At 39.2% G+C, this 14,224-nt stretch overlaps 2 protein-coding genes across 4 annotated transcripts in view; one reads left to right on the forward strand and one right to left on the reverse strand.

Annotated features, from left to right (window-relative positions):
• LOC124619812 (zinc finger protein 771-like) overlaps positions 1-14,224 on the forward strand; it is a 161,362-nt gene that overhangs the window by 12,065 nt on the left and 135,073 nt on the right. The gene's annotated exons all lie outside the window — the stretch shown is intronic.
• The window catches only part of LOC124619813, a 30,207-nt gene continuing 16,442 nt past the window's right edge, over positions 460-14,224 (reverse strand). For all 3 annotated transcript variants that reach the window (XM_047146408.1, XM_047146407.1, XM_047146409.1), the window contains 2 exons: positions 4,506-4,673; positions 460-743 (listed from right to left, as the gene is read on the reverse strand). In XM_047146408.1, coding sequence (XP_047002364.1) covers positions 631-743; positions 4,506-4,673 — 281 coding nt within the window. In that variant the 3' untranslated portion in view covers positions 460-630. The remainder of the gene's footprint in view (positions 744-4,505; positions 4,674-14,224) is intronic.

Below are 14,224 nucleotides of genomic sequence, written 5' to 3' on the forward strand. Positions count from 1 at the left end.
AGAAACAAAGTTTAGTCTGTAATCAAAGCTCATAAACAATACACAGGTTTGTATTAACTGTAGATAGCAAACAACAAACCCTGAACAACTTTCAGTGTGGACAGCATTGGCTTTTGCATTGCAGTAGTGGTCACATATTGTTGACAGTTAACTTGCTGATACTCCACTAATTGGCTGCATGTATCTCCACAAAAATGGAGGGACAGTTGAGTAATTTGTATATTAAAAGTTAATGACAGCAAAGATACAGAAACTAACCAACACAGGAAACATGAAGAACATTGCAGAATAATACCTGAATAATCCTGAAGTATCAGTGTTAAGTCTAAAAGTTCAGCCTGTGCTGCTACATGTGTATAGAATTCGCGGATAAGCTAGGCTGAAAAGTTTTGCATTTCTGAATCCTTGTGCGCACAGTATCATATTGTTGTCAGTGATGCAAGTGGAAAATGCAGTGAGCCATGTTGAGAATTTTATTTCAGGCAGAAAACTCCACAATGTTCATAGTATTCGTGTAGGCCTATGTAAAATTGTATGAGCTTCACAAAATGGTTCAATTTTGTACAGGTTTTGTTTCGTATTACATGCTTTAATGTTCTGCTGATGTATTGCACATGTGTACCTCCAGTCTTAGAAATCATATAGTGATTTCTCAAATTGTGCTACAATCTTCTTACTTGTTGTCTTAATCTCTGCTCTTGTTAGCACAGATGGATCATCGACATCATAGTCAACCATAATTTCTGAAACAGAATGATAGAATAATGTAAATGTCTTATAGCTGAGGTACCATATTTCTAATGTTCTAGTATTATTTTTATTCATATATTGCCCTGCTCATTCCATATATTCATCTTTTATTTTCCAATACTAGTTAACTTGTTTACTGTGGACTTTGAGTAGTGTCTTCAACCAGTAATCAAAAGTCATGGTTCCTGGGTTCGAACCCAGCCAATAGTTAAGTTCTGAATAAAAATCATCAGCAATGGTGTAAGAAATCACCCTCATTCTGACAATGGCCGTGTCAAAAAGGGCAGAGGAGTTGACAGAGGTTTGGAGCACCCTCTTGCCCGTTGGATGGGAAACTGCCCCTTAAAGAAATATTAATCAGCAATGATTAATGCTATGGGGATGCAGAGTGCAAGGGAAACCTTTGCATTAAAGACACGTAATTTGTATCTGCAGGACATGGGACTTGAATTTGTCATGATAATCCCTCCATTGACTAAAGATTAAGGATGAATTCCCCACATTGCGTGAGCAGCAAATTAAAATGGAAAGAAGATGAGATATCCTTATCAGGTGAATAAAGGGCAATATCAACAGCAACAAAAATTTTTATAATAGGAATATGATACCTTATTAATAGAAAGAGAGGGCAGAGAGTGAGTTACTGTGAACAGTTCTCATCATAATAGATAGCAAACCCACATCAGCCACAATACTTCTGGTACATATGAGAACGTCGCAAGCAGATGGTGAAGCAGTAGAGAGAGAGAGAGAGTGATGATTTGAGGATATTGAATGAGTAATTCAGTATGTAAAGGGAGATGAAAATCTAAAAATTGTGGGAGACTGGAACACAGTAGTAGGGGAAGGAACAGAAGAAAGATTTACGGGACACTATGGACTTGGTAGTAAGCTGTATGGACTTGGTAGTAGGAATGAGAGAGGAGAAAGGCTAATGGAGTTCTGCAGTAAATTTCAGCTAGTAATAATGAATATTATACTTTTCTAGTAATAATGAATATTATACTCTTCAAGGATCTCAGGAAGAGAAGGTCTATTTGGAAAAGGCCCAAAGACATGGGAAGACCCCAGCTGGATTTCATCATAGTCAGACAAAGATTCCAAAATTAGATACTGGGTTGTAAGGCTTACCCATAAGCAGATATGAAGTCAGATCACAATTTAGTAAAGATGAAGAGTAAACAAAAGATTGCGAAAATTGTCTGGAAGAATCACGGTGGAAAGAAGTGGGATGCTGACAATAAGATGTGTTTGAAGTTCTCTAAAACTGTAGATACTTCAATAATGAATACTACAGTAGTCAGTTTAGTTGAAGAGGAATGTACATCTCTAAGAAGAACAGTGTCACAGAAGATGGCCAGACAGACATAAGTACAAGGAAGTGAACTGCGAAGAAACCTTGGGTAACTGAAGAATACTCAATTGATGGAAGAAAGAAGCAAGTAGAAAAGTGTTAAGAGAACTGATTTATAAGTCCGGAATGAAATAAGTAGGAAGTTGAGAGAATCTAAGACGAAATGGCTGCATGGAAAATGTGAAGAAATTGAAAAAGAAATGGTCATCCGAAAAACTGATCCAGCATATAGAAAAATCAAAACAACCTTCGATGGAATTAAATGCAAGAACATCAACATCTAGAGTGCAATGGGAATTCCACTGTGAATTCCAGGAGAGTGGCTAGTTGGAAAGAGTTATTGCCAGTAATAAGGGGAGTTCTTGTCTGATGATAAGACACAAGAATAAAGGAGAGTTGATATGGAAACATGGGGGATCCAGTATTAGAATCAGAATTTAACAGGGATTTGGAGGGCTTGATATCTTGTAAGGAAGAGTGGACAGACAACACGTGTCCAGAATTTTTTTAAATCATTGAAGGAAGTAACAACCAGATGACTATTCAAGCTGGTACGTAGAATATATGAGATTGAAGACATTGGACTTATGGAAGAAAATTATCTACACACATTTGGAAATAGCAGAAATCTGATAAGTGTGAGAACTATTGCACAATCAGTTTAACAGGTCAGCCAGCTGCCAACAAAAGTAAGGCGGAAAATTAGATTCTGTTAGAGGTCAATCAGTTTGGCTTTAGGAAAGGTAAAGGCACCAGACAGCCTGTACTGCAGTGCTTGATAATGAGGCAAGACATAAGAACAGTCAAGACGTTATAACATCAAGTTGAACACATATATTTCAAAAATGACACAACACATTTAAGTCACTGAGCAAGTTGACAAAGCAAGACATGTGAACACGGTAACATTCGAATGAGCAGTGAGTCCAAGTCTAGCGGCCGCTGGCTGGCTGGCCGCTTAGGTGGCACGGCTGCTGCATGGCTGGCAGACAGCGCCACATGTAGAGGACGTGCGTAATTGCGCGGCGGCACTTTGAATGGTCGGCGAGTCACAACACAAGATATGTTCATAGGATCTGTTGAAGTATAAAAAGCATCTGACAATGTAACATGGTGCCAAATGTTTGAAATTCTGGGAAAAACTGGAGTGAGCTATAGGGAAAGATGGGTAATATACCAGAATCAAGAGGAAACAACAAGAACGAAAGGCCAAGGACAGAGTACTCAGATTAAAAAGGGTGTAAGACAGGAATGCAGTCTTTCGCCTCTATTGTTCGGTCTGTACATCGATGAAGCAATAACGAAAGTAAAAGAAAGGTTCAAATAGGAATTAAAATTCAAGGGGAAAGGATATCAGTTATAAGATTTGCTAATGATATTACTATTCTTAGGGAAAGTGAAGAAGGATTACCCAACCTGTTGAATAGAATGAACTATCTCTGAGCACAGAATATGGATTGCAAGTAAACTGAAGAATGAGAGAAGCAATGAGAAGTAGAAGTAGTGACCTTTCCAATAAAACTAACATAAAATTGGTGACTATAAAGTAGATATAGTTCAAGAATTCTACTACCTTGTGAAAGCAAAATAATGCATGACAGATAAAACAAATGACACACAAATCGGACTAGCACAGGCAAAGAGAGTATTCCTGGTGAAAAGAAATATACTTGTATCAAAAATAGGCCTTTCTGAGAATGTACGTTTGGAACATAGCAATTTATGGTAGTGACTTATGCACTGTGGGAAATCTAGAAAAGGAAATAACCAAAGCTTTTGAGATGTCATGTTACAGAAGGACGTTGAAAATTGAGTAGACTGATAAGATAGGGGATGAGGAGGTTCTCCACAGAATCATCAAAGAAGGAAGTATATGGAAAACTTAGATGAAGGGGCAGGTTGATAGCACTTGTTTTAAGATGTCAGTGAATAATCTCCTAGCCAGAAGAGGGAGCTGTAGAAGGTAAAAACTGCAGGTGAAGACAGAGAGTGGAATACATCCAACAGATAATTGAGGAAGTAACCATATATCCTAGTAGACAAGTGCTACTCTGACATGTGGAGGCTGGCAGGCTGCACCAAGTCAATCAGAAGACATACTAATTAAAAAAAGTTTAATCAATCCATTGCTAAACCCATTTTTATGTGTTTGGATAGTTTAATCGTATCCATTTACAGGCGTATGTACAATTGTAGATAAAATGAATATTAAGATGTCTATATAATTATAAGCCACATTTATAAGTCGTGCATATCATCACCTAACATATATATACTATTTAATCACAGAAGTCTTATTACACACAAAAAAACTAAACTAATTTTACTACAGGTTCATTGATGGTGTAGTTTTTTATTCTTAAACTGGGGGTACCATAAATATATTATTTGCTTTACTCACCTTGTTCTTCCTTATCAGCTTCACCATATTCAGCTCTGCTAATTTTTTCAGTAACAGTTGTTTGGAATAATGCTCTTGCATCTTCCAATTCTTCTTCATTCAAAGCCAGCGTAGCATGGCTTATAAGCTTTCTTGATCGTATCATAACTTGGCGGAGTATTTCTAGAGCTGTAAGAATAAAAAAGTTTTAAGCCTTCTTTTTGACAAAATTATCAGTGCCGTATTTGTATTATTGAATTGTATTATCCTATTGTTTAGGAATTACATAAATAAATGTAAGACTTTATCAGAGTGACATTTAATTAAATTCACTAATCATCCATAAATTTACAGTTGTGCAAGGAGAGGGGGAGGAGGAACAAGCATATTGGGAATAATAAGAACAGATAGGAAGACAAATAAATAAGAGAGAGAGAAAGGGTGAAAATTTCACAGTAACTGTTGTAAAACTGAAGGTGAACTGATGAAAGAAAGGAAATTATTGATTCCTTATGGTAAGATACAACATAGACAATGATCTAAGAGAAAATAAGAAGACATCAAAAAACAAGCAAGACATACAGGTTTCAGAATCATTTTTGTATTGTAAAAAGTCTTGTGTATGTATGGAAACTGACAATCTATAGAGCAAGTGAGGTAATGCGATGTTAACATTATGACAAAACGAATCATTCAAGAGAACAGAATCATCTTCATCATTATCTTCAGGATTTCTTAAAAACACTGCCACTGTATGCTTCTTTACAGTTCTAATGATGTCACTGTCACTGGAATCATCCTGAGAACCATAAAAACATTCATTCACACTTTCATCTGAATCTTCATTCTCACTAGCAACATCTGAATAATCATCATCAAAAAGCTTTGAAAATATTTCAGATTCTTTCATTTCCTTCTTTTTTCTGCATAAGGCCATCTCTAAAAGCAGGAGGAACTTCAAAATGAAAATAATAACTATTTGAATTATTAATGTACAATCAAAATGCTAAATAAGCAAAAAGCACATAAAGACAATCAGGTTCAATTCATTGACTACTGGTGTAAACATCTAAATAATCAGAGGCAGGTAAAATATATCACAGCAAGAGGCATCTATGGAAAGTGTGTAGAAAACAGGCTGTACCTTGAGATCCATCAATAATGGATGGCATACGAAACACAAATAAACTTGGGGCCCATCCTCAGTGTGTTATGCCTCTGGACTTGCATTTAGGAGGAGAGGGGTTCAAATACCCATCCAGACATTCTGATTTAGGTTTCCCTTAGTTTTATGGACCGATCACAGAAAGACGCTTCCTTTGTAAAGTACTTGGCCAATATCCTAGTCCCTCCTTGTCCAACCTGAGCTTTAATGACATCATCATCAGTGTGGCATTAAATCCTAATCTTCCTTACTTCATTTAACAACCAACAGATCATGCAAGGTTTCATTTACAATTGTGAGCACCGACCAATACTGGGTGTTAGGCTTTGACATTGCATCTGCTGTCTAGATATGTGGGTTAAACTGAGAGACGGTGAAAACAACAAGATTTGCTCTTGGTGTGTGATAAGGCTCACAGTCAGTAACACTACTTCATTTCCATTATTTGGGAAGATGTGACGCAGAGACTTCAATAACTGTATGAATGTCTAGGTTGTAAATTCCTGAGCTTGTGCTATCAGCTTTGGTGACTGCAGTTTCCCCATAAATGGATCAAGGTGCATTACTTAACAGAGGCAGCAGCCAGTGTAGTCAATTGTGTGGAATTCATACAAGAAGTTTTCAAAATCAAAGACCTATCAGTTCAGGATGAATGTTCCTCCAGAGGACTCTCAAGTACTCACATCAGACCACAAGAAATCTTCCATATAGATGAGAATATCAAAATGTTAGTGTCCAGCTGTAGAAGCATTCAACTGCCCCAACCCCTAACCCCTTAGAAAAATCTTTGCAAACCAAACTTACATCCTAACTGCAACTCAGTCAGATGTATCAATTCAGTATCAGTTTGAAGAAAGTCAGAACATATTTAATGGATTTGACTACTGGAGATCTCTACCTAGAGCTATTTGTCATAGAATACCAAAACTATGTCACCATTCAACATAAAACTGACATAAGTTGCCTCTCCAGATTTATTCTGGAAATGACCTTTAGGTTATGGCTCCAAAGTGTTTTTTCTTTCAGGAGAATAGTCCAGTAAGATTTATTTTATGTGAAGTCTGGGAAGTATGAGAAAGGTACTGGCACAACTGAAACTGTAGGGGGGAGGGGGGGGGGGGGAGGTCGAGGGATCATGTTTATGTACTACTGTTGGTAAGAGTGAAGGGCAACATTCCAGGTTTGAGTCTTGTTCTTGCACACCGTTTTAATCCAGGAGGAAGTTGCCAGCTAAATAGTATCACTGATACCCAGTCATGTTTGTGCATAATCAGTTTCAATGTAGTAGGAAGCTGGGGTCACACTGGGAGACTGAATTTTTGCGGTATATAATGAATCGGAATACAACAATTTTATGAAGAAAAACTGTTTCCCAGTGGGTAATCTATATTACAGTAGAAAACAATGAGTCTGGTCAGTTTGTACCACTCTTTGCAAAAATCTATTGTACTTTGGAACAATGGTAATTTAAAGTGGAACTCTTATAACGAAACAGCCACCTGTAAAAACAGAATTAGAAAAGAACACTGGCCATACCTAACTTACAAAAAATTCAGTAGAACTGAACCACAGAGCTACCATCCTCTATCATTCACTTATTCTAACAGAGCATATTCTCCATTCATACATAATGATCTATCTGGTACAAACAACCTCAGATGGGGTTCCTGATAAGTAATGCCATATGATCATTTCATTTCACATACTTGATACAAAATAATCTTCTTCATGGTAGGCTAATTGCACAAGTCCTGTACACATTAATTGTGCAAGACCAACTCACATTCCTCACTCATGGTCCTCAATGTGATGGATAGAGAAAACAAGGTTGCCTCATTGTTTCCAAGCTTCCAAAAAGCTTTTTATTCACTGCCATATTGGCACTTAAAGAAAGTGTGTTTTAGCACTATACTGCTGGCCATTAAAAATGCTACACTAAGAAGATGGTATGAAGCCAATGTCAAATTGACATGAAGTGTATGCAGTTGATTAGCATTGCAGTGCATCCACACAAAGCAGGTAGGGAGTAATGCCGTCTGCATTCTGTATCGGAGGAACAATTCTGCAGTGGGTTTCATGTTCAGAGCTCCCATTTGAATGTTGGTTGTTTACGAGAAGATCCTGTTATGCCTCATATAACAAGCAGAAGCAGCACATGTAAAAATCTGACAGCAGCAACATCATAGCATATCGAACGGCATTTCAATGATTCCTTAATATTGTTGCTCACGTTGATCAATATTCTATGACTGTTAAAGAAATATGGAATTGATGGATTCAGGAAGGCCATACTCGGCAGTTTTCAGTAGCTTAATGGCCACACACTTTTAGTGCTCAAGAGGGCATGCATATTGTTTGCTTTTTTGTACAGCGTCCTTCAGCCATGACACAGAGCTTGTGTCAGGAAATTGACTTCTCAGAAAGACAAGTATCCACACACACAGTGCAACATCATGTGGAGCACCACTGATTGTCAGCATGGCAATGATTGTTGGAGCATCCCTTGATACAGCAGCCGAGAGAGGTGTGGTGAGACTGGTGTGCCCAGTGATAAAGCTGGACACAGGAGTGACACCAAGTCACCTTTTTGGAAGATTTCCGGTCCTGTGTACAGCTTCATAATGGGTGTATCCATATGTGGAGGCCGCAAAGAGAATGAATGTTGCCAGATTATATTAGTCATCACTATATGGGCCCACCACGTGGTGTGATGTTCTGACATGGCATTGGATGCACATTGGTATCACATCTGGTTCACATAATCAGTAATTTGGACAGCAGGCATTAGATTTCTGCCATGTTAAAACTACTTGTTGTCACCTATCTTCAAGGTCTTCATGATGTTATTTTTCAACCAAATAACACTGGATCACATATTGCCCAGCTGTTGTTCTGAACTAAGTCGTTTTGATAGTTGCACTGGCCAGCACATTCTGCAGATCTTTTGTCCATTGAAAATGGGTTGCCAAGAGACTTGCATGATTTTGTGGCATTCTGGATACAAACTCCGGTTGTTCTTTGCATACACAATTGTCCAAGTCCTGCTGTGTGGTGCTCAGAGTAAAGTTCAGACTGTTGCAGAACATGTCCAAAATGGTACATGCTGTGTGATGCTGATGTGTGACTTCATCTAGGAAGTTGCCAGCTGATAAATTCAAGAATGTATTCAATAAACAAATAATCACAGTTGTACGCAAATAGAAATCCAAGTCCAAAGCTCAATAGAATTGAAATATTTTTGTCACTACTTGATGAAGGTGCAATACTCCTTTCCCTTTTAATTTAACAATGAAAATAATCAATTATTGGTAATATAATGTAAATGGATAGATAAAAAAACCTACTCAACAAGCAGCGGCAGGGGAACACACTCATGAAATGGTTTAACTTTTACAAGTTATCGGAGCCAGTGGCTCCTTCTTCTGTCAAAAGAGTTGAAGGGGAAGGAAGATGAGTGAAGGAAAAGGACTGGAGAGGTTTAGGGAAAAGGGATACAGCTCAGAAAAGTCACCCAGAAGCCCGGTCAGGGGAGACTTACCGGACAGGATGAGATGGAAAGACTGATTATTGGGGGCTGCAGTGGACAAAAGTTGAAAAAGTGAGAGCTTAAAGGTGGAAGACAGGATAATATGCAAGACAGAGATTACTGCTTAAACATCATACATGAGGTAATAAGAGTGAAAAGCTAAGTGCATTGTACCTAACAGAGGGAAGGAGGGGTGCAGTGAAAAATAGACAGGTAAGACAACAAAAGATGTACAAAACTAAAATGGAGTGAAGAAAAGAGTAGTTACTGTGAAGAAATGCTGAGATGAGGAAATTAATGTGAATTAAGGCCAGGTGGTTCGCGAGAACCAAGGACATGTGTTGTAGTGCCAGTTCTCATGCGGAGTTCTGAAAAATTGTTGTCTGGGGGAAGAATCCAGATGGCACATTTGGTGAAACAGGCACTGAGATCACTATTGTCATGTTGTCCACAGGTGGCTCTCCCTGGGATAGTATATGTTTTGCCAGTTACAGGGCTGGAATAGGTGGTGGTAGGAGGGTCTTGCAGCAAAAATGGTCACAGGGGTAGGATCTACAAGGTAGAGAGATGGGTGCACAAGGATCATAGGGTCTGACAATGATACTGCAGAGATTGGGAGGACGATGAAAAGCATTCTAGGTATGGTGGCCAAAATCTCCCTTTTAATTGACGCATTGATTCAGAAATGGTCCAAAAAAATAATGGGATTGACAATGGAGGGGAGCAGGAGGTGCAGATATCCCAACTAAGGGAGGTCAGCATACTAGGTGACAATGAGATCATGACATCTATTTCATTCAACATTGGCAACAGAGGGAGGGGGTGTCAGTGGAGTGGCCTACTGAAAAGTGTACTGTGCTGATGCCGGCTGTTGGGACTGTAGGAGCTAAAAGCCCTGAAACTGGCTCTGTCTCCATGTGCTGCTCTCTGTCTCTGTCAGGACTTTGTTGTTGCCACTGAAACACTTGGTGTGGGTGGGACTTTTAACAGGGCAGAGGTGGCTGATCAATAGCGATCACAGAGAAGGAACGCTCTGTTGATGCTGCAGTGTGCTGGTGGGTATGGGCACAAAACCAGTAATGCTTGGTCCTGCACATTATGTGTAGCTGGAAACATGACAATCTGCTGGTGTCCAGGCTAAATTGATTTGTATGATGGTGCAGCTGGTTTTGTCCTGCCACGACATCAAACATTTGATGACCAATATGGCCAACAATGCCCGGCATCCTGTCCAGCTTGTCGTAAAATGTGTGAACCTAGATGAGGGTGACTGAGTGGTAATAAGGGTGCACTTGGTGATACTGGGCTCCCAGACACTGGGTGCAATAGGTTGAGTAATGTTTGTGGTATCATTGCTTTGCTATTAATGGAAACTTAAGGCATGCCTCTGCTAAGTTTGCAGTCGCGGACTGTGATGTCACAAGGGAAAGACGCAGGGTACTTTTTTCAATTCAGCAAGATTGGGTGGTACAGCAAAAATGATGCAAATATGTTTCCCAGTGCCATTGTGTCCTGTCGAAACTAGCGAAAGCTGGGAGTGATGGAGCTTGTTGGCTGGCAAGCTGCTGCTGCTGCTCTTGCTGCTTCAGGTGCAGTTGATGTAATTGCAACTACTACTTCAGTAATTCCATAAACTCTTCCAACGGAAGGATGCACATTTGAACTCCTTGTCACCACTTTTGTATCGTGTTGGACAAACGCAAATTGTTATTTAAATGCACAATAGTTGAGTCCCCCAATCAGTGATTGGAGTAAAATTCAAACTCTTGCAGATCACAAACCGTACAAGCTTGGAACTGACAATGCACAACTTCACCCAGGAAGTTGCAAGCTGTTAAATTCCAGAATGGATACCGAGGCCATTGTAAACAATAAACAAACTGTCCCAGTTCAAACAAATCAGAATCCAAGTCCAAAGTCAAGTAGTCAAGATATTACTTTAATGATGCTTAAAGGAGTGCTTTATTATGGTGGGGTGTCAACCTCTTTAAAACAGCCAAGATATACTGCAAACTATGAATCAAGAGCAACAGGCAGACTCCATATTTCTAGATTTCTGGAAAGCGTTTGATACAGTGCCCCATTGCAGGCTGTTAAAGAAGGTACAAGCATATGGAATAGGGTCACAGATATGTGTGTAGCTCAAAGACAGGACCCACTACATTGTCCTCGATGCAGGTGTTCGCCAGAGACAGTATACCGACAGGAGTGCCCCAGGCACTTGTGATAGTGATTTTCTATATACATAATGATTTGGCGGGCAGTCTGCAGTTGTTTACTAATGATGCTGTAGTGCATGGTAAGGTGTTGAAATTGAGTGACTGTAGGACGATACAAGATGACTTAGACCAGATTTATAGTCTGTGTGGTGAACGGGAGCTAGCTCTTAATGTAGAAAAATGTAAGTTAATGTGGATGAGTAGGAAAAACAAAACTCATATCATTTGGATACAGCATTAGTAGTTTTATATTAAAAATGAAGAAATTCCTCCAGCTGTATTTAAGGTGTCTATTTTATTTTGGTAACTAGTTTCAACATTGTTACAACGTCATCTTCAGCCCAACACTTGTTGATGTCAACTGCGTACACCTGATACTAGAAGTCAGTGGTGAGATATGGACGTGCTCAGTGTGGAAGGTGGGAAATGCGTTACAACCCACCTTCCACATGGAGCATGTCCATATCTCACCACTGACTTCTAGTATCAGCCACACACAGTTGACGTCAACAAGTGCTGGGTGTGAAGATGACATTGTTACAACGTTGAAACTAATTTCCAAAATAAAATCGACATCTTAAATACAGCTGGAGGAATTTCTTCATTTTTAATATAAATTTATACCAGCTGACGTCCCACTGTCCTCCATTTCAACTATGGATGTATGAAGCATTAGTAGTGTCCTGCTTGATACAGAAACATCATTTAAATATCTGGTCACAACATGGCAAAGCAATATGAAAACATATGAACATGTGAGGATTGTGGTAGGGAAGGCAAGTGGTCAACTCTGATATATTGGGAGAATTGAAGGAAACTATTCTTGAGTGCTACCTGAATGTTTGGAATCTGTACCATGTCAGACTAAAGGAAGACATCGAAGCAGTTCAGAGGTGTGTTGGTAGATTAGTTACTGGTAGGTTCGAACAACACACAGTTTTTATGGACATGCTTCAGCAGCTCAAATGGGGATCCCTGGAGGAAAGGTGACATTCTATTTGAGGAACACTGTTGAAGAATATAAAGAAATGGTGTATGATTTTGACTACAGAACAATTCTACTAGCTCCCAACATATATCGCATGTAAGGATCACGGAGATAAGGTATAAGATATTAGGGCTCATGTGGAAGCTTTTAGACAGACATTTTTCCTTAAATATCTTCAACATTTCGCGGCCCTGTCAGCAACTGTATAAGTATTAATTTTAATAATCGACAGCATCAATTTCACTGTTTACCTAGAATTTACCTAGGTTTCAGTTGGGATAACCCAACCTTCTTCAGAATAACAGTAACTACCGTTTGTTCATAGTGGACATTGTCAAGCTAAAACTACAAATCCATAAATTATCGCCAGACTGTAAATTTATCTGAAACTGCCTCGGCCTGTTGATTATTAAAATTAAGACATTTTTCCTTCGCTCTATTTGCGAGTGGAACAGGAAAGGAAATGACTAGCAGTGGCTCGGGGTACCCTCCACCATGTGCTGGTGTGAATGTGGTTTGTGGAGTATATATATGTAGAAGAATTGAAGGGATTGTCCATTTGAGCTGCTCCTTCTGATGGCCTCTACCACTGTGCAGCTCAGTGACTACTCTGTGCCCCCAGTCGAGGCGACTAATCTAGTCCACCTCCATATCACTGGCCACTGGTGGAATATCGTCACTGCTTGATGGAAATACAATATACTTCACCACTCAGGAACCACTATGACTGATAACTTTGCCATAGACTTGAAGCAGCATGGAATGATGTACCAACATCTGTCATCCGACCTCAGTTCAGCTTGATGACCAGCCAAATCAAAGCCATCATTGCTGCCAGAGGTGGCAACTCTGTGTACTAAATTTCACATCCTGAATATTTCCAGATCACCTACTAATTTAACCAAGTATTCTTCCTACTATACTGCACGTGCACAACAATTAAAATATCATTAATTACTAACCTTCCTGGCACTGTAACTTTAATGGCTAGCAGTGTATATATAACCAGTTTCATAACTGAATCAAAAAACTATAGATGTTGTATGGGCTTATTGGGGGTTATTTCATTGGGTGGAGTCACCTGCCTGTTGTAGGAAGGGGTGTTCTTCCTCCATCCACATTGGCCCCTTTCCTCATTGATGTATGAGAATTGTGTCAGACATGTATTTTGTAGAGCGTACGTGAGTGTAATGGTATTTTTGTGTTGTATGGTGATGATGATGATGATGATGATGATGATGATGATGATGATAGATGGAAAAGGGTGAATCCTGGTGCTGGCAAATAGCCTATTCTTCTCAAACAGCACCATGGGGTCTGCCGGCCAACTATTGGCAGTGAAAATCAAATTTCATCCACCATTAAAATTCAAACCACCTTGACTCTGAGCCAAGCACCATCGCACAAGCATGTGTTAGTGATCTGCTACAAGGTGGGTATTGGATCAAAAATCTTGTGATAACTGACACTCTGCACATTTCCTGGATGGAGAATCACCTACAGGCATTGAAGTAATTCCTGGTATTCCCCTCATTTATTTATTTACTCATGTCAGAAACATCACAAAGTTGCATATTATAATCTGTAGAACATTCACATGTAAAATATATATACAAAGAAACATAATGTATAATTGTAGATATAAAACTATGTAAAGATTACAGTACATCAAATATGAAAATAGGAAATACGTATCATGATTTTAAGCTAAAGCTAAACACTTCTTGCCCAGAAACGGGTGGCATCAACTGCAGCTTTGCTGCCATGAGATCCTCTATAGTGCATTTGGTTGGGCACAGTGGACAGGTGTACTTATGAAACGTGGTTTGCAGAGGTTAGAGT

Source organism: Schistocerca americana, chromosome 6 (genome assembly GCF_021461395.2).
Source record: "Schistocerca americana isolate TAMUIC-IGC-003095 chromosome 6, iqSchAmer2.1, whole genome shotgun sequence".
Taxonomy (NCBI): domain Eukaryota; kingdom Metazoa; phylum Arthropoda; class Insecta; order Orthoptera; family Acrididae; genus Schistocerca; species Schistocerca americana.